At 49.0% G+C, this 20,171-nt stretch overlaps 1 protein-coding gene across 6 annotated transcripts in view; it reads right to left on the bottom strand.

Moving 5' to 3' along the window:
• RNF220 (ring finger protein 220) overlaps nucleotides 1-20,171 on the bottom strand; it is a 214,277-nt gene that overhangs the window by 124,705 nt on the left and 69,401 nt on the right. For 4 of the 6 annotated variants that reach the window (XM_079313909.1, XM_079313908.1, XM_079313910.1 and 1 more), the window contains one exon: nucleotides 289-363. The exons of the other annotated variants lie outside the window; for them this stretch is intronic. In XM_079313909.1, coding sequence (XP_079170035.1) covers nucleotides 289-363 — 75 coding nt within the window. The remainder of the gene's footprint in view (nucleotides 1-288; nucleotides 364-20,171) is intronic. 6 annotated transcript variants of the gene reach the window in all.

Genomic DNA, 20,171 nt, shown 5'->3' with positions numbered 1-20,171 from the left:
AGGTCCTCTAAATGCCCTATCCAGGGTTTTAAGCCCTTAAGTGTTGGTGCTAAGGATGATTTTAAGCCATGATTATAAGAAATCTATTGATCCTTTTGACTCTATAATGACAGATTAAGCATTTTAATAAAACACCTATTAATCATGCATTAACCCTTCTTAGCTATTTATACATTGAATACCAAATAAAAAAGGGTGTTCCAATTTCTAAGAGGCTTTTTGGAGGGAGAGGGAGGGGAGATTTCTTTAGATAACAACAAGAAGAAGAAGAAAATAATGCAAACTTACAGAGGGGGAGAGTTAAAATCATACGATGAGTGGCAGTTGCAGACGCCTGGGGCCCTCTTTGGTTGTCGCTTCTATCTGGCAATCAATTGACAAGAAATTGAGATTATGAAACATTGTGCCTATAATCAAAGGAGGTGGGCATACTTCCCCCATCTGAGGCCAAATCTCCACTCCCCCATGGGAACCAACATCAGGGAACACCAGTAATTTGGCATTGGTCAGGTATAGACAATGCTGACATCAATTTTAGTGTGAATGTGTCCACCAGCTCCATGAGTCTTTATGGCAAACTTGCAGCAAGGTTGCAACACCCTAGAGGTGGATCCTACTCGACATCTAAGATACCAAAGATTTTTTTGTGGGAAACTTCATCTGGAGCAACAGAGTAAAAAGAACAGAAAATGAGGAAAGCAAGCACTCCACCAGCTCAGGCTAGTTGGGAATGGGCTCAGGTTGTCCACTCCCTCTTGAAACCCACAGCATCAGTGTGGAATGGTTCAGCTTGCAGACCTGGACTGGCACAGCCCTGGGGCCTCTTGTGTAAGTGCTGGAGAGGGGCAGACAGGGCTTCCTCCCTCCCCAACCGTTGCAGCCTCAGAAACCACACAGTCCCCGGGTGCATTAGGAAGTGCCTGGAGGAGGCTGGAGCTTCCTGCAGGTGCCCCACACTCATGAATCACAGCGTGTCAGGGCTGGGGTGCCCAACGGCTGGGTGACCGCTGAGATGCCCAGGGAGTCCTGCCCTGGGATGCACCTGCCTCCCCACCACACCACCCCAGCCAGGCAAGGGTTAAACTGGCATTAATCACACTGTTTGAGAGACATTTCAAAGCCTCTTCCAAATATTATAAAAAATGTCTTTAATCATCTAATAGCGTGAACTCCTCTGATGATGGATGGAGAGAAGTCGCCTCTCTCCTCTTGATCCTAACAGATGAGGCTGAAGAGCTGCTGCTCCAGGGGGGGGTAAGTTGGGGAGGGGGCTTGGGGAAGAGAAGGACATTTCTCAACCTCCCACCACAGCAGTTATAAATATGAGGTCATACAGCAAGAGATGATAACACATTAAGGGCTCTTGAGATATTAGTCTGTCAGCCTTGTTAGACACAGCCTATTTGGGGCTGACTGTGTAATTAGAGGCTGGGGTACCCATAACTCATTGGTGTTTATATGGTAGGAAGGGGCTCCAGTCACCAACACCCTCAGCACTCTGAGAAGCCATCTTCATCAAGCATTAAATCCCACTCCTCACTGCAAATATAATCCTCCCACCAGTAAAAACTGCTCCTGTTTCCCTCTGCCTGCTCTTCCCACTAAGCCTGGAGCCCACTGCATTCTTAGTGAGAGTAGTCTCACCTCACCCCTCTCTTCTAAGTGGGGAACAGGGTCCAACTTAGTCAAGGTGCCCCAAGGCAGTTAAGTGAAGAAGTGGAAAAATCCTGGCTCCCAGTTCTCTTCCCATGGAACAGCCCATGGGGAGCAGTCCATGCTCTGCTCTGCAAGGGACTGCATACCCTGAGAACCCCTGGACCACCTCCACAGCAAGTTTGACCTGCTCCCTCCCACCCTCCAGGGAATAACTCCAGGCTAGAAACAGCTTGGACAAAGATGGTCTTGGGAAAGACTGAGCAGAAATGAGTCCAAGGAAAGGCAAAAACATGCAAGAACCCCAGGAGAGCTTGTCACTTCTGCCCTGCTGTGAGCATCCCCATGCTTGGTGGGGAATCTGGTTAAGAGCTGGGCTTTCAATGTGCTCTCCAGTTTCTCTTCTCAGTTCTCTCTAGGTGACAGTGAGCACCGACATGAACAGGCACTTCCCTGTAAACCCAGCCAAAAATTTGGACAAGTGAAACAGGGAAAGGGAGCATTTCCCTTATGAAACCGAGCAGAGCAAAGGCTCCACAAGTGCCACCTCTGACTCAACAGGGAACAGACAGGGAGCAGTGTGCAGGGGAAGCAAGCAAAAGCCAAACCCAGCCCCGTGCACCCCAAAGAGCCTTCCCAACAGCACATCTCTGTAAGTTTTCTTGCTGTGTGGCAGGAGGAAAATTAAGCACCAGGAAGTGCAGGGACATCAAATGAGAAAAGAGCCCTCACTGTAGAAACTGCCTAACACTGCCAAGGTCCATGGCATGGCCACCCAGTGCCTCATCCCCTCTCCCTGCTTGCCTCCTGTAGCTGGGGAGGGGGCAAAGGGTCTGCAGAGGAGGGGGCAATCCTATGGCTTCCCAGGATGAGCTAGGATAATGAATCCTGATAGGTGAAGTGACCTTTTCCAAATGCCACATGTCATTGGATTTTATATCACACCAGGACAATGTACCATGGGTATTAAAATCGTTTTTCCAATAGAAGCATGCGTGTATATGTGTGTGTCAGAGAAAGATGTGAGGAAAATAAAATTAAAATGTGAAAATTAGGCTGCCTCTAAACATGGCCTTTAGAAGAAGACTTGGGTCCTCACAGAGCAGAATTGGAAGAAAAGATCCATGCCCTTTGCTCCAGAGATCATAGATGATTTTGTAAAGGGAATACAACTTGTCCAAACCCCATGACAGAAAAAGAGAAAAGGAAATAGAGTCCTGATCTCTATTTCTAAAGTTCTGTAAACACTTTCAACTCTACAGTGTCCCTCTGCTGTGGAGGGACACCTCCAGAGCTGCTCTACCCATGGAGATACATACAGAGAGATGCATACTGAGAGAGCACAGATCACCTTGCATGTGTGCTCCTGGACACCCACAAGTGTTAGTCTGGTGCAAAAGGAGACATCAAGTCCTGCATGATAGACAATGCCAACTTGCTCAGCCTCACCTGGGATGCAAAGCAGCCCCTATTCCTGTGGACAAGCCCAAAGATGTATGCAGAGCATCCATGGAGTTACTCACACACACAGGTATGGACACTCTCCCCATATATGCCAGGATACATTCTGATGTGAAAACACAATGTGAAAAGGGAGGCACTGGAAGCCAAATTCACTTGAAGTCCAGCCTGTTCCCTCAATCTGCAGGGCAATTGTCTGACTGAAACAACAATTGTCCGGCTGGGACAAGAAGAAAAAAAAAAAATAAAAGAAAAAAAAAAAGGGACAAGCTATGTTTGTTTATTCAGCTTCTCTCCCTCTCTCCTCTTGACAATACCCTGACACTGTGTCCTGCCACACCAGGGCTGCAACCCCAAAGGGCTAAATTTATCCCAGCTGGAGCCCTGTTTACAAGCTTTGTCCTGTTTACAGCATGGTCCATCCTGCCCAGAGCTAGGCACTGGCCATCTCTGGGGTGGACAGTTCAAGCCTCACCTTCCTTGGCCTCTGCTGTTCCCAGGCTTCCCATGTGTCCCTGGAAAGATGCCCAACTCCCTGTACTCCTCATGTACTTGCACACATGGCAGCTCTGTGGCCCCCTGCCCATCTGGGAAGCAATGAGGAGATGTGGGCTTGCATGGGCTGCTGCTTGTCCAGCACAGTTCTGTGGTGGTCCAAGTGGCTACAGCCTCCATCAGTGCTCCATCTTCTGGGTGACAGAACTGGGTGTCACTCCTTGAGTCTGAATGGCTGAGCCTGGACAGACATGATGGGTTGAAGGTTTTGTGAGCAGACTAATCTTGGGGAGCTGGAGGAGGGGTGCTCACTGCCAAACTCCCCCTTGCACTCTTCCCACACTGATTCCCATCTCTGCTGGTACGCACTGGCCTTGATCTGCTGCAGTGTGATGGGACTTCACCTGCCTGCCCTCCAGCATGGGGGTCTCCTGCAATTCCAGACTGCCTCACCTGCAGGAGCTCCTTTTGGCAGGACTCAGTTGGCAACATCCAGGCTCTTATTTGCTCTTTTAATGAGTTCCATCTAATTAGTCCAAACACATGAAAGGTTTTCATTAAACCTCCAGCTTGCTATCAGCATTGGCCACAAGTTTGGAGAGGCTGGGAGTCAAAAGAGTGGTTTCAGAGGTGACTGAAAACTCACCTAGGAGTCTGTGTGCCACCTTCTGCCCTTTCCATTTCCATGCCTGGTCTCAATGGATGCAGAGTGGATGTGAGAGCCCTGTTGATGTGAAATGAAGCAGCTGATCTTGTGCTACTGCAGCCTCCTTTATCAGGGCAGTAAACAGAGGCTCACCTCATCCCCAGTGGCAGGACCACTGCTCTGCAGTGATGGATCCCTCTTTGCACCTGCTAGGATTTACATCCACTTAGGCTTAATGAGAGAGCAACCTCCAGCATGCTGATGATGCAGTCTTTTCTCACATAGACCTGGAGGAAAACACTTCCTGATGTTGCCCTGGGAAGCCTCCTGCTTGAAACCAGGAGTCCTGGATCACATCATGATAAGGGACCCCTAGTGTGCATATGGAGGGGAAAGGAGGATCTTAGAGACACTGATGTGGGTTCAGCTGCCAAGCTGGATGAGGGGCTCAAATCTCAGTGCCCAATGCTGCATCTGTGCAAGGAAGAGTCCAAGAATAGATGGACCAAGGCTCCAGCTGCTGCAGGCACAGGAGCAAAAGAAGTACTTACCAAAGCCTTCCTGTTGCTATATTTTCTGGAGACAAATAGATTGTTCAGAGCAATGCCCATGGTGGCCCTGTCATGGTGTCCATCTTGCCAGTGCCTCCTTGTCTCTCACTGCTCACATCTACCTCACTTCTTGCCTACAGCCCAGTTTTGGGTTTGTTTGTACCCTGGATGAGGGGGAGCTTTCCTGCACTGTGTCCTGAATGGTATCATGGTAAAGCAGAAGCTCCAGGGAGAGCAGGGAGGGGTTGTACACCCCAGCCCACCTCCCTACCCAGAGTTTTGGAGATCACCTGTGCATGACTGTGGGTGGGGGTGAATTTGAGCATAAAGGTTTGTCTTCATTAAGTGCTGTTCCTGAAAGGCAATGCTCCCCATGCTGGGCATTTCCTATTCCCAAAATAATACTCTGTTTGCTCAAGTTCACCTCTTTCACTCTGAAATACAAATGGAAGTTTTGGGAAATATTTCAAAAGTCAGAAAATCACCTCCACTCTTCATTCATGTTCATTTCCAAACACAGGCAGCACCTTAAAGGGGTGGCACATCTGCACACAAACACATCTGTGTGTGCCCCTCACACGTGCAGCTCCTCATCTCCGGAAGAAGATCTTCTTGTCAGGAAGTCACGGCCCTGATTACTTTGTCTTCCACGTTTAAGAACATCCCTAACTGCTCCTTGGATAGCTCAATTAGTAAAGTGAATATATTATATAAAGTCTAAAAGATTAAACTATCATAGGCAGCCCATAATTTCATGAAGAAGTCAGGGGAGCATATCCCTCTTATTAACTCTATAACAAATGTGATGAAAATGTTCAAATAGAATGTTAATGCAATGTTACGTGTAATTTTCCCAGGCGATTTTCTGCTGAAATATTTCTTTATTAATAGTAATTGAGGGTATAAATTATGAATGAGGCGATTTTCTCCTTTCACTGGGAAAGACGTACTAATGGCAATAATTCTTTATAATAATTTTTTGGGGGGAGAATGGGGAGGGGGCTAGGGTGAGGGGTTTAAAGAAAAAAAATCTTTAAAGGGATTGCAAAATATATAGACTAGCAGTGCATGTTTTATGGCAGGGCGCTGTATTTTATACCCGTGTGCTGGCCATCAGTCCTGTGAGGGTCTGCACTGCACGTGCACAACAAGGTTTGGGCCTCTGGCAAAGGTGATTTCCTCCTCTACTCTACATGTGTAAAGCCTGACATCAAGTACAGGGAGAGCACCAATGGTGTGAGTCTGCAAATTCCGGAGTCCCTGTTTTTCTATTTAAGGGAAAGAGTGGCAGAAAGCACACAATGAGCTACAGGCACTTGTGGTTAGTAGGTGGAAACTCAGGGATGAGCAGGTTGGTGGTACAGGCTCTTGTGAATTTAACAGAGACTGACACTTTTCCATGTTCTCACCATAACCAAAAGCACTGCTTTGTACTTGTGTTTGGGGCTTTTTGGGGTGTGTTTTACCATCAATTCAGCCTGCTAATCCCAACCCCCAAGCACCTCCATCCAGGGAGATGTGTGGCAGTGATGCTCAGTCCTACAGCCACTGAATCTTGTGCAGCCTTGAAGCAGGGTGGCACTGGAGGCAATGCTGACTTCCAAATGTCACCCTCCACCCCTCTGTGGGACAGAGCCTGGGAACACACACGAGGCCAGCCCAGGGCCATGCGCTCACCACGGAGCAGGTACGGACAGGCAGCACCGAGCAGCACAGCTGCTTGTGGGGAGACAAAAAGTCCTTTTGGTGATGTCAGAATGAAAGAGGCATTTTACAAGAATTTCAGAGTTTGGTCTCCTTCAGGTTTGTATGCTTTTTTCAACAGACCAAACGATTTCAAAATTTTTCCACTCAATTAAAAGAAATGCTGGTTTGAGTGCAATTCTTAGACCCTTCCTCCTGCACACATCTCTCTTCTCAAAGAAAGACAAAGGCGAAAGAAACCCTTAAATTTTCATTACACTTCAATTGGCTTTAAAAAACCTTCTGAAAGGTTTAAAACTTTTATAGCAAAGAATCTACTTTCCCCCACAATTCTATTTAAAACTTTTCCCAGGAAGAAAACTTTTCAAACAAGTTCTAGTTTACAACAAGCATAGGAAGAAAAACTCCTGACTCCAGGCCTTTGCCATATGAACTAAAGAGCTTCAGCTAGCTAAAAAATGCCTCTGGTAAGGATTTCCACTGAGAGTGGCCAGCACATACTAGTACCCAGCAAGGGGTAGAGGTCCTGGACACCCATGCACAGGGGTGCAGATGTGCCCCAGATGAGTGCAGATGTGTTGAGGAGTGGGTGGCTTTGCCCCTCCCTGGGGCAGCTCTGACAAAGTGGGGGATTCCACTTGCTCAGGCTTCTCCCTGAAATCTCCACTGGACTGAAAGAAGAGCTAGAGCTGGTGTTTCTGCAGCCAGCTGACTGTGCTGCCCTGCCTCTCCCCTTCTCTGGAGGCACAGACCCTCAGGCCCTGCCTGTGGCTTTCTCCACACCAGCAGGCTGTGCGAGAGGCTGCAGAAAAGCGGACAAAATCAGCGTGATCCGTCACCAACCCTCCTCAAAATTAGGTTAATAATTTATGATGTTAAATGGGACAGTTAATAGCTGGACCAGATGATTCCTCAGCTAATCTAGAGCATGGGCTGAGCTGCAACGAGTCCTCTGAGAGTTCATTACACTCCCCAACCCTCGGCGCTAGTGCTTTTGGCTCTACTGATACCTACGGGAGGCTGTGGCTGGTGCCGCTGGCAACACGCCTAAGACTTGCCCCTCATCAATTAAGAGAAATAAGGAAATCGACAGGAAAATTAATTTCCAAAGAGACAATGCTTCTGAAACCTGCACTGCCCTCAGAAAGCCGGGGGGTTATCTGGGAATCCGCGCCTGCCTGGGAGGAGGTTGCGTTTGCTGTCTCACTGAACGAGGTCAGGCTGGGAGAGCAGGGAGGGGTGTAAGCAACTGAACAAAAGGTGATATTCCTTCTGGCTCAGTCCCAAGCAGGCTCCTTATGAGGCAGGATGCTCAGCCACATTTGTGAGGAGATGAACAACACACACTTGCTGCTTAAAGCCTCCCAGCACACTAGGGCTCACTGGCAGCAAGAAGTGACAAAACCTCAGAGATGAAGGGTCGGCATGAGAAAGTTCAGCAGGTCTTTTCTGTCAAGGAGACAGCACAGGCTTGAGACAATCAGGAATGAGACAGACAGAATCCTCTCCAGGGCCAGCCCTCACACAGAGAACAGCCATGGGTCAATCTTCAGCTGCTTGCCTGTCTCTCTAACCTCCCTCTCACTGGGGATTATATCAAGCTCAGCCACAAAAAAACAGGCATTGATAAAACATCTTCCCTCACCAAGACCTCAGCCTCTGTCTGTGCTCTGAGCCATTCCATGTCCCCCACTCTTTTTGCTTTCTCCTTAGTCCCAGCAATCTTCCTAGAGTGCAGGACAAGCTTGCCAGTCACAGCCAGAAAATGCACGGATTTACCAAGAGTACATCTTGTCAGTGTGCTGGAGGCTTTCCATCCTTATCAAGTGTAAACACACCACTGGTGTCCAGGGCACCTGGAGACAACAAAGACCCTCTGGTACTGACAGCATTGGAGTCCTACTTGCCCATCCTGCTCTGCTTCTTCCTTCGCAAAGGCCAGATTGTGCAAGGCAGAAATGCTTCAGAAGGCTTGCTGTCTCTTGGGATCATGCTTGAGAGAAACAAAAAGTAACCCAGTGAGGACCCCCACCTCATTGATCCCAGCTGTACATGGAGGCAGGAATCTCTTTCTTTGCTCTAGCATCTCACTGCGGGTATTGTAAAGCAGTGCCAGCCTTAGGCAAACATGGAAGAGGGTGGCAAAGGCACTTTTCTCTCTGGAAGAGCTGGAGATGGGTACCTTGTGTATGGCATTTTAGACAGCCTAAATCCACTATACAAATAGAAAAACTAAGTCACTGAGTCACCACTCAACATCTGCAGCAATAGCAGGTGAAAGGAGTAATTCCTCCAACAATCTAAGGTTCCCAGTACCAGCATGCCCATGTCCTGCCCTTAAGTGGGAGCTTAAGACAGACCCAATGGGCCAAGAAGTGACCGGCTGGGCTACAAGCACAGGCTGCTGCAGCCAGATGTGCACTGATGACTCGTGCAGATGTTGGCCCTGCAGCACGTCTGGGCAGTAATTCCCCTTCTCCCTTCCACATTCCTGCTCTGCCAAATTCAAACCATGCACGGTGTGGGGATTACCTGCAATTACAGCTTTCACATGTCAGGGCTGGTTTCACTCAGTTGGGAAGGAGAGGAGAGTGGTGAGAAGTAAGGGCATCCATATGGTGGCATTCTGCAGCCATTCCCCCTGCCTGTGTTAGAGGCAGCCAGTGCTGTCTCACCCCTGCAGCTCCCTCCCCTCCTCTGAAACCCCCTCCCAGGTGGGAAAACCAAGAAGGCCAGGGCCAGCAGCAGAGTCAGTTTTCCTTCCAGCTTCTGCCCAAGTGAGTACGGCACAAATGACAATTAGGGGGACAACAAATGAGGCCGCCAGACCCTGGGGGGGGACGTCAAGTAACTTGAGGCTGAAGCGGAAATAGCTCCAGTCAACCCACTTAGAAAATCATCATTACTGTAAAATTTATGGCTGACATGAGCTTGTCTGAGAGATATGACTATTTAAAGGCAGCCAAAGCCTCCATTTATAATAATGTGAGGGAAGGGGAGATAGAGAGAGATGGGGCACGTTTGAAGATCAAAGGGGCACCTGGAAAAGCAAAGGAGACTGTCTGCCTTGGCAGCAGGGGCAAAGGGACCGGGGCTTCAGTGCAGAAAGGGCTGGTGTGGTGGGGTCAGAAATTACGTCCTATGGGAAGGGAGCAACTCTCTGCCATGGCTCTGCTGTCCTTGTCCCTGAGACCACAGCATTCTCTATGGCCTCTGCCAGTCACTCCTGCCTTTGGGGCTCACAAAGTGCCACTACCTGGGTGCAGGCTGTCCCAGACCCCAGGCACACAGGTGAGCTTGTCACCATCTAGGCAGTGCTGGTGCCACCATCACCCACTCAGGGTGTGCTGCAGGATTTGCCAGGAGCCTGCTTGTAATTAGATGTGAAGGAGAAAGCCATTGCTGAGATAGGGAGAGAAGAAAAGCAGTGACAGGTTTGGAGGACAGCAAGCAAATGCTTACAAGGCTTGGGGATTTTTTTCCTTCCATTTGTTAAGGACAGAAATTCAGTCCCTGGTGGGAGACTCCTGATAGGCCATTGCTATACCAGCTCCTTAGCTGTCCTCCTTAGGTGAACTTCCCTCAGGGCTTTACAAAGACCATGCAATCACTCAGTGGGGCTTGTCTGGGAAGAAGCAAAGCCAAAAAGAAGGCTTGCTTGCCAGTTCCTTGGGACAGGCCACCTGGTCAACCCTCACCTCCAGTCAAACAGAAATGATGCAAATTTTCAGGACGATGTATCCCAGGGATGCCTATCTTGGCTGGAGACACACAGCATCTCCCTGTGTCATGGTTCTCTATGGATATGCAAGGGAATATGACAACTAGCCATGAGCAAGTTGGAAATGAGCACAGAGGTATGGATGAGCTCTCCACTGAGGCGCTCCCAGAAGGTTGATGGATGCAGAGCAGCAGACTGCAGGACAGCACTCCATGCCATCCAGAGCAGAGAGCAATTCCTGGAGGGACCACCCTGCCCAGGGACCGCATGGAGCCAGCCACTGGCATTCCAGGCTCTCCTCCCCAGCCGGGCTGCTCCCTGTCCTTCGGGGATGGCAATGGCTCCTCACCTGATTGAATTTCCAGGCCATCACTCGCTTTCCCTGCAGCTGCGAGGCACGATCGCCCTCCCAGCAACCCCACGCTCACCCCGCGGAAGGAGGGGCTAATTCAGTTAGCCCAGTGGCATTAGCTGCCGTGAAGAATAACCCGCCAACAAGGGCCTGCAAGCCTGACACAATATTAAAGACCCCACTGCCCTCACTTGGGGCAGATTAAGCTGGGCTCATTGCTTTAATGCTGCACTCCTCGGCCGGGCTCCCTCCAAGGCTCTGCACCTTAACTGTATTACCCCAGCACCGATGTGCTTGACCTGACGATATTGCTCCCACTGATAATTCACCTCCCAAGAAACTTTGCCTTTTTGACCTCCTGCTGGAGAAGGTTCTAACCCTATGGAGCAGGGCTACCCCTGCATCCCACCATCCACAGGCTCGCTTTCCCTCAGCATCATCTCCTGTCTCTCTGACCTACTAGGGGCCTTGAGGTACCTTCCGCCAAGCTCAGGCAATGTGCCCCTGCAAACAGGTCACTGTGGTGATCCCAGGATCCCAGTCTTTATCAACAACTTCACCAACAGGCACAGTGAACGTGTGGCACATGTGTGGGTGTGCAGAGGATGGAGAATGTAATTTACAGCCCCTAAGATGTGTGGGACATCCCGGCTCACTAACCTCATCTGGGGTACCAAGACTCTCTCAGTAGCAATGTGAAGTGATGCACAGAGGGAGAACCACATCTTTCCTGCTCCTGGGATACAGATATCTCATCTGACCCAAGGAAGCAATCAGGAAAAACGCCCAAATGCCAGCCAAGAGGAAGCCTGAGCTCCAAGTGAAACTCAACAGAGCGGTGTGGGAGCAAGACATGGGGTCATCCTGCTGCTGCCAAACACAGGCAGTGCCAACATCATCTTGGCTTGGCAGCAGCCACTGCCTCCTCTCACCCAAAAGCTGCCAGCAGCTGTCATGTGCTTGTATCCCTGCTTCACCCTGTGGCCTACAAGCAATACAGGGAGAGTCCTGAAGATGCTGTCTGCTTGAGCTGCTGGCTCACATAGCCTTGCTTTTCATAGGAAACAGCAGCAGAGTGGAATCACTTTCCCACTCAGTCAAAACCAGAGGGTAACTGTATCCTGTAAGTCTCAAACATTAATTTTCAAACGTGGAAAACTCACCTTGTCTGATTTTAAAAAAAGCAGTTTGATTTAGCCACCTATCGACTTCTGCCCTCCTCACCAGGAAATCATAATAATCTACACTGACCTTTTCCTCTTACTTTTATCTTTGGCCATGATATCACTGATAAAATTTTATCATTATGTAAAAATAGGTTGGATTGCTGGATGCTCTGCCTCACCTCCTTGGAAAGAAGCAAGTTAGCATCAGCAAACTGTAGCTCCAGCTCAAGACCCAGAACAAGGCATCTGCTCCCTGCTCTGCTCCCTTGCCTTTGCACAGGTTGTTTTTATACTTGTCTTGCACAGTTAGAGCTTGGGCAGTGTATATCAGGTTGGATATCAGGTGTCTTTATAAAACTAATGTGTTTTGACAGATTAATGTGTATTAATGTAACGAATGTATAGACATTACTATTTGCACTAATTAATAATAATGACCAGGCAGTGTTCTTAACAAGCAAGACCTTCTTTTGGAAACATTTTGCTTCCTTATTTTCTGATTTCACTACTCAAAGGTGTGTTTCCCTTTTTCTGAAGAAACAAAACTAGAAAAAGGAACGAACCTAAACTTCCACTCCTAACTTAGACCACAAGTCTTGGTGTTTTTCTTAGTATTAAAAATTTTGGTGAAGCTGTGTTTGCCCCGGTGCTGCTGGCACAGGAAGCAGAGCACCCACATGAAAAGTGTCACAGAGCAGTTGTGAAGCCATGTAGTTTGATGGCTATCAGGACAGGAGGGCTCTATTTTGAGCTTTGCCATCACCCAAAGGGTTCTGTGACCCTGGGGAAGGCACAGCATCTCTTCCTGTCCCAGATCCCCTCTGCCCTCCTCTGGGTGCATGGAGATTTCCATAGGTGCAGAAATTTGCTGCTGCCTGTCACCTAGGGCAGAAGAAGCTTCCCAGCATGAAATGCCAGCTGTGCCATCTCACATCCTGAATTTGCTGACTGGTCACTGCTCAGAAAGTGTGCTTGTCCCTGTTGCTCTGCACAGAGCCTGGCCAGACCTGGGACCTGTCTGAACCTGATACATCTGCTATCCTGAGCAACACCAGTGGCAGAAAGTTTTCAGGGACACAAATTAAGCCAACAGACAGTATCAGAGCTGGTATGGTAACTACATGGGAAACACAAAGGCTTATTCCCTCTGCTGTTCTCCTGGAAAGAATCCCTTCACACATATATTGCCAAGCAGGGACTGAATCCAGTCCTGCTTACGCAGGCTGTGACGTGTCCAAAGACGGGCAGATCCACACTGCTGGAAGCAGGAGCAAACCCTGCCCTTGGTGTGCAGCCAAACAGATCGGAAACAAGGAAGGGTGTATGGCTTTTACAAGCCTTTCTTAAAAGAGGCAGGTAGTGTCAGAATAGAGTCAGGCCCCAAATTTAGGCTTGGGCAAAGAGACAGTTCATTCCACATTTTGCAGTTAGCTCGCTTGGGAGGTGAATGGAAAATGGCTGATGTGAACACTTTTTCCTACTGGAGTTTATTTTTTTATGTGCAATGCCTTAAAACTGAGGCCTCTGCCCTGCCACAGGGCCTGAGCCAACCTCACCCTATCCCCAGCTCCAGCAAAATCCCTGTGCTCCTCTGCAGATGGGCAGTGTCTGTGGGCACTCGCAGCCTACAGCATTGCTGTGATTTTCCACCCACTGGTCCAGAAAGTTGATTGGCCGAGCCAAAACCATCTCCACAAAGGGGATCCACCTGGGGACAGGGATTACCTTTAGCGCCCCCAGGCAGGTGGCATGGGACATTGGGCCCTCTGCTTCTCACCCTTCTGACATGACCCCTCCTGTTAGGGGGAGATTTAAGGTGCTCTTATATCTCCCTGCTGTAAATGGCCTCATAAAAGTGACAGAATGACGTTCATATGGATGCTTGTTAAAATTTTATTACTAATCACCACCAAAGTTAGCTGCTATATTTAACCCAGGCTGGGGGAAAGAGGGGAGGGGACAGTGCCTAGGCAGGATGGAGATATCCAGTTTAGAAAGCAAAGGCAGGACAGGCTGTTGAGTGGCCCTGACGTAGCTCATGGACACAGACAAGGGCCTGCTCCAGCAATTGCAAATAAAAACTCCAGAGCCTTCACCCTCTGATCGTCAGCAGCAGCCACAAGCCTTTTACAAGCCCTAATCCAAAACCAGGATGGGTTTATGGTGAAGCACAAGGCTACAGATCAAAGAGACCTCAGCTGAACTCCCACCTCTGTCGCAGCCTTCCTGTAGCCCTGGGCTCTTCCCTGCATGGAAGCTCCTGTGCGAAGCGGATGGGAACAGAGATTTAACAAGACAGCCAGCTCTGCAGGCTGGGGAAGTCTCTTATTGGTGTGCAAGTGCCTGGCAGTCCTAGGATAAGCGGGGCCTCTCTACTGGGGCTGCAAGGACTCACAATTAAGTTTTCTTTCCTGTTTCAGGAAAGATTTTGTCCTTGTAGGTAAAAGAAATGCTTGGAGAAGAGTGAAGAAAGCCCAAGGATGCTGTCTTGGCAAAGCAGAAAGTTCAACAGTTGCAAAGGTATCACAGGGCACTTCCAGATACGTCCTTGCTGAAGCACCTCTGGGAAAGGCCAGTGAGTTCAGCTCTCTGCAACGTGACACATGAGGAAGGAGGAAGCTGGGTGAAAAGCGTAGAGCATACAAGTGGTGTGGGTTCAGCTAGACTTGCTTACCCACAGGTTGTGGTCACCTCCCCAAACAGAAACACAAGAAAAGGATGGTCCAGATGACCATAAAGGCAGGCCCAGAAGAGCCAAGAAGATGGTCACCTGTTCTGCTATGTTAGTGGCATGTACATGGTTCTGCCCCGCTGTGTGTGGATGGGAGCCGGGGCAGCTGGGGCAGGGACATTCTGGGGCATTCTGAGAAGAATGGGACCATCTTTTATCAGATCTTAACAGAGCACCCTTCTCCAGGGGATCATGAAAAGCCCAGGATGGGTTTGCTGCTCTGCTGTCTCAATGCTGGGACTGGTAGGAAAATATTTTATTGATGCAAGGAAGGAGGTAAAGGGAGAAAAGTCTCATAATGAAAATAAACAGCTTTGAGTGTCTCCTCAATTTGGTAATGGCATCTAAATGACTACAGGTTTCTGAGGAATGAAAGCCAGAGTATTGCTTAAAAGATTTCAGCTACCAGTACGCCTGTCTGCCTGTAGAGCAGAGGGGAACAGGAGAGGGAGACATGCTCCTCTCTGAGGATGCTCTCAGAAACCTCCCTGAACTCCCCATCTGCATCTCCTTACAGCTTCACGGCATCCCCAGGTGTTTTTGGCAGGTCCAAACATCCTCATCTACCCTCATACTTGCTGTACTTAAGCATCACTGAGACCACTGCAGTTTGGCTCCCCATCACTGCTTCCCAGTTACCTCGTTCCTGGCACTCTAAGGGAGCTGCTGTCTGTCAATCCTCACATCCATCTTTAGGGGCCCTGTATAAATCTCCTAGAAGCCTCTTTGCTCCCTATATATCTATCTAATTAATGTTAGTGTAAGTAAAGCACAGCCTTTTCCCCTTAATAAGCAGAGTGCTGACTTTATTACAGGTCTTTCTTTTTCCCCCCTCTTCTTGCTTCAGTGCTTTAAATCATGTTCAGGAAAGCGCTTACGAAGGGAAAGGCTGCACGTCACATCTTACTATGCCCTCACCCCAGCACGGCTGGGGAGGGCCGTGGGGACTGGGAGCAGAGGGCAGCAGGAGGAAATTGGACAGGATGTGTTCAGAGCAATGCCAAGAGCTCTGCACTGCCAGGTTCGCCGAGGTCAGGGGAGAAGTCAAAGGCCATCGATGTGTTGTCTGGCTGAAGGCAGAGTCCAAGCAAAACAAGGTGTTAAATGTCTGCTAATTAGAAGTGTCAAAACAGGACTGGAAAGGCAGGCATGGCTGGGGAGGGCTTGGAAATGTGATAAGTGGGGTTTGGTGGAGAGGGAGCTGAAATCCTGGGTCTCCAGATCACACTGCAGGTGAAAGTGGGAAGGGTCCTGCAGCTGCCTTGTTATTCTCAGGCACTATTTTGCTCAGAAATTCTAAATGTGAGATGTAAAGAACATGGACTCAGAGGACAACAAGCTCTGTCACATTTCATATGAATTCTTAGAATTGTAAGAAGCAGAGAAGAATTTATAAATGTGTTATTTGTCTCTTCAATGTTAGCTCTCTGTCTCTCCCTCTCTGAGATCCCCCTCATCCAGTTTTACTCTCTGTCCTATGGTAAGTGTTGTTCTTCCTTCCTTCCCCACCCTCATTACTGTCAGGCTGCCACGGACTGGGTGCACCAAGCTTTGCCTGCCTGCAAGCACCAGGGGTTGCTGAAAATGATGGATGATGCAGAAGGGAGACCCATAATTTCCACTTTCCTGAGTCTGCCCAGCAAATTGCTGGTGAAAAGTGATGGAGAAAGATGTGGCCTGTAGGCTGGGCTTGGCTCAGCTCTGAGGTGACTCTCAAGCCCTTTGGCAGCTCCTTCTCCTTGTACATCAAAGGGATGTGGTGTCTGATACTAATCCACAAGCACTCCATTTCAAAGAGCAGTGGGGACACTGATGGAGGGGACACCACTGGAGGAGACCCCATGACCAGGCTGCTCAAGCTCCTGGTGCCCAACCACATCATGCACATAAGAGCATGTGCTGTTAGACCCTTTGCAGCCAAAGAAACACACCTGGCCTCCAGCAAGCCAGGCACAGGGAAGTGGTGTCTCACTGCTTCCTGCTGCTACACCAAGCCACAACCTGGTCATTCTCCAATCCAGCACTGGAGCCAGAGGCTGCCATGAAAGCGTTAATGCTCCCCCTGGCCTGGGGTGAAAGGGTTACCCATGTTGTGCTCGGGTTCTTTGGCTGTAATGTGATTTCTTGGCTCCTGCGTATATATTTCTGCAGTTTTGTCCACCCTGCTGCCCACTCCCCCCACACGGTGGCTATCGATCAGGCTAATGGAAGGGATCCGATTGCACATGCTCCGGCGTGCTCCCACACAGCCTTGCCAATGCTGGCCCAGCCAATCAATGCCGAGGTGCCCCCGAAAATTTCCCATAATCTGATTTGAAGATGTGTTATCACTTAATAAAATCCACACTTGCCCTTCCTCTTCCCCCTTTACTGAAATGCATTTGCACTCTGGCTCTGCCATGCCTCTGCATCTTGCAAGCCTCTGAGAGAAGGACCATGCCAAAAAATGCCCTGTCTAGATAAGGAAGGATTAGAGTATGGGAAATCTGTTCTTTCCTGGGTAACCAGCACTGCCCAGCAGTGCCAGGGACACACATGGTGTGAGGGCTACCTGCTCCCTGCTTCCTTTCATGATGCAGTAGCTGTAAGGATGTCAGTGAAAAAAAGAGGATGAAAAATGTTCCTGTAGAAAATATGGTGAAAAATGCTACCAGTCTTCTGTAGCCTGTCAAGAAACATTCCCGTAGTCTTTGGAAAACAATTCGCTACAGCGTATGAAAACACTGAGGATATTTCTGCTGCAAATGGGTGTCTGCTTTCTGATCAGCCTGCACACCAGTGACAAGAAGAAAGTCCTGGGAAGTTGGGGCAAGACACTAATGGAGTTTAAATGAGATACTCCCTGATCTATGTCTTCTCCAGGGAGGATTGTTTCTCCAAGTGTTGCATATAGGTAAAGCCTTATAAAATAAGGAGCTTGTTGCCTTCTAAAACCATGGCTCAGGCCTGGTACTTAGGCTAAGTATAAGGGAACTATGGGGAGAGTGACTCAGCTGGGATAGGGGTAGAGAGACCTGAGAGATGTGCTGTGTGACTGCTGATACTCTACATTGCAGTGGATGGTGGTTGGTTGACTTGGCTTTGTTGTGCCTTAAAACTATGTAAACTGATAACCAGCTAACTGCTTAAAAAGGCTTGGCCTTTGCAATAAAGCAGCTCTCCTTTGCACTGCCTGGGAACTCTGCATTGCTCTGCATTGTCACATCCAAGAAGAGCAAAGTCAGTTTCCCCTACTCTAACCAGACTAATCCTTTGTCCCTTCCTGGCCTTCTGCTCCAAGAGAAGATCTTGGTGCTACCTTGACAGCACAGCTCTGTTCCACAGGAGGGGACACACAGGGCTCATGGTTATTCATATATGGGAAGATGGCCATGAACAAGTCTGTCTTCTCCCACCCTTGTCCAATAGAGGGAGAATGATGGTGCAGGATGCACACCCCAGAGGTGTCATATTTTAAAGCCCTGTCATAAAAGATGGGAGTCTCCTCCCATAGCAGAGCAAGAAGCCATGCATGCAGGGAGCCATGTCTGCCTGGGGATCCAGGGACAGGCATATGCCAGCAGCAGGATGAACCTGAGCCCTACAGATCAATGCTGTGTGGGGCTGCTCCCTGGGGCCTGAAACCCAACACTGAGGTTCAATAATTCAGGGAGAGAGCTATCAATGGCTTCTCAGCTCTTCAGAGAGGAGAGCAAATTGAAAGGCTTGTCAGGAGTCAAAACAGAGCAGGGCAAAGCTGGGCTGAATGTCAGAGAGATTAAACAGGCAGAAAGCCACAGGGATGGGTATGAGGACAGGATGACCGGGGAGGCCACTGCTTTTTATGGTTCACTTTGGCAACCATAAGAGCAGTCCAGCTGCAGCAGAGCAGGGCACTTTCACAGCTAGATGGGTGACCAGTGTTCCAGGAAAGCTCTTTGACCAAGAAGGGTTTCAGCAGCTCTGATTGCTAAGGTTAAGGAGGCTGATGGCATAAGGCTCTCCCAGGCTTAGACACTGTCACTGATCATCTCCACAGAGTGACATTCCTGCTGCTGTGCTGGTGCAGTCAGGGGCCAGGACAGAGGGGACTCATGCCATTGTTGTGTGTCCCATTTCAAACAGCGCCTTGCATGGGGAGAAGGATGAGACCAGTCCTGTGGTAGCTTCCTGTGGTAGAAAATAACTCATCAAGGCCCAAGTGGGACACTGCATCAACAGTGGATGATAAATAATAGTGATATTTCAATAGACACAGGTATGATAATGAAGAGCTATCCTTCTTTTGCAAAGATCACTTGTAGAATTAAATATTTATAAATGATATTTAGACTTCTAGTCCTGTAAAATGCCTTTTTTACACAGATAATATATGTTGACTTGTTGAAGAACCAAACCAGTTTGATATGATTAAATACAGAGCTGAGTGACATGATTCATGTCCTTTCTTCCCCAATTGCCAGCCTACAGTATATGCAAGACTCTCTCAATACATTTCTACAGACACTCACATAAAATAAAAGAAATCTAAAATAAAATAAAATAAAATAAAATAAATAAAACCACAATCATCCCAGCTGCAAAATACATTGAAATCCTCTCAACACCTCAAATGCCCCTATCAACTTTGCAATGTCTGGCTTGTAAGACAAAGTATTTCACACCATACCAGGCAGCTTTTTTTTATGGACAGAGTTTCATTTGTGCTTTACATGTGATTTATTCAGCTCTGGTGCCTGACCCCGCAGGCTGTCATTTGGGGACCAAGAGGCTGAACTGGCAGTGATGATGATGATCAGGGATACAGACCTAAGCCCCCTCTCTCCCTTCTCACAGCACTTTGGTACCACAGTCAAGCACACTGCACTTGAACAATCATTTGGTTTAAGAGGGATGTGACCACAGATGTGTGCCTTCTCCAGTCTGCACTGGTTTCACATCTTGAAATTACTCTCCACAGATCCATGAACTAAAAAACAGAGGTAGAAAGAGGCAGAAGAAAGAGGAAGAGATTGCCAGGCTGGTGACACGTGCCCAGGGACACCTGTCCCACAAAGCTCACTTAGACTTCAGCCTGACCACAACATGGAGCCTCCATTTTGCAGTTTCACGTGTATGAGGAAGAGAAAACTGTGCATCTTACAGAAACTCCTTTTTAGCCTCACTTTACATATAATCACTGACCGTTCACATTGCAGTGTTTGCCCCTGCCTGAAGAACAGCTGTGCTGGGCAAGGATCCTGGCAGCCATCTGCCCCCCGAGAAGCCAGGCTGGTTTCTGGCCCTCAGAGCACGCAGTCGGACTTGTTAAACAGCACAGGCAGCACTATTGGAAGGAGAAGTTTCCATTAATTTGCAGGTGCTGGGGGGAAGGGGGGAAGGAGAGGCCAGGTGCTTTCTGGACGCTGCCCCCAGCAATCTCCCCCCGGTCCTTTCCCATTGTTGCAGGGCCGTCCCACAGAGCCCTGCCGAGGGGATAACAGGCTCAGGAACAGGCTGAGTGACAGCAGACACCTTGTAAAAGGCCCGGTCGAGCGGGCCTGGCGCCGCGCTGCACGCAGCGCACATGGCCGCAGCCCGGCCAGGCCCGGCCCTGCGCGCAGGTACCGAGGGGGGCTCACATCAAAGGCTCCAGTTTTGCAAGGCTCAGGACGCGGGAGGGCGTGAATTATAGACTTTGATGTCTGAGCAGCGGCAGAGGGATCGGCGTGA

Source organism: Erithacus rubecula, assembly GCF_903797595.1.
Source record: "Erithacus rubecula genome assembly, chromosome: 10".
Taxonomy (NCBI): Eukaryota; Metazoa; Chordata; class Aves; order Passeriformes; family Muscicapidae; genus Erithacus; species Erithacus rubecula.
The sequence above is the reverse complement of the archived record's forward strand: the minus strand, read 5'-3'. Positions and strand labels throughout refer to the sequence as shown.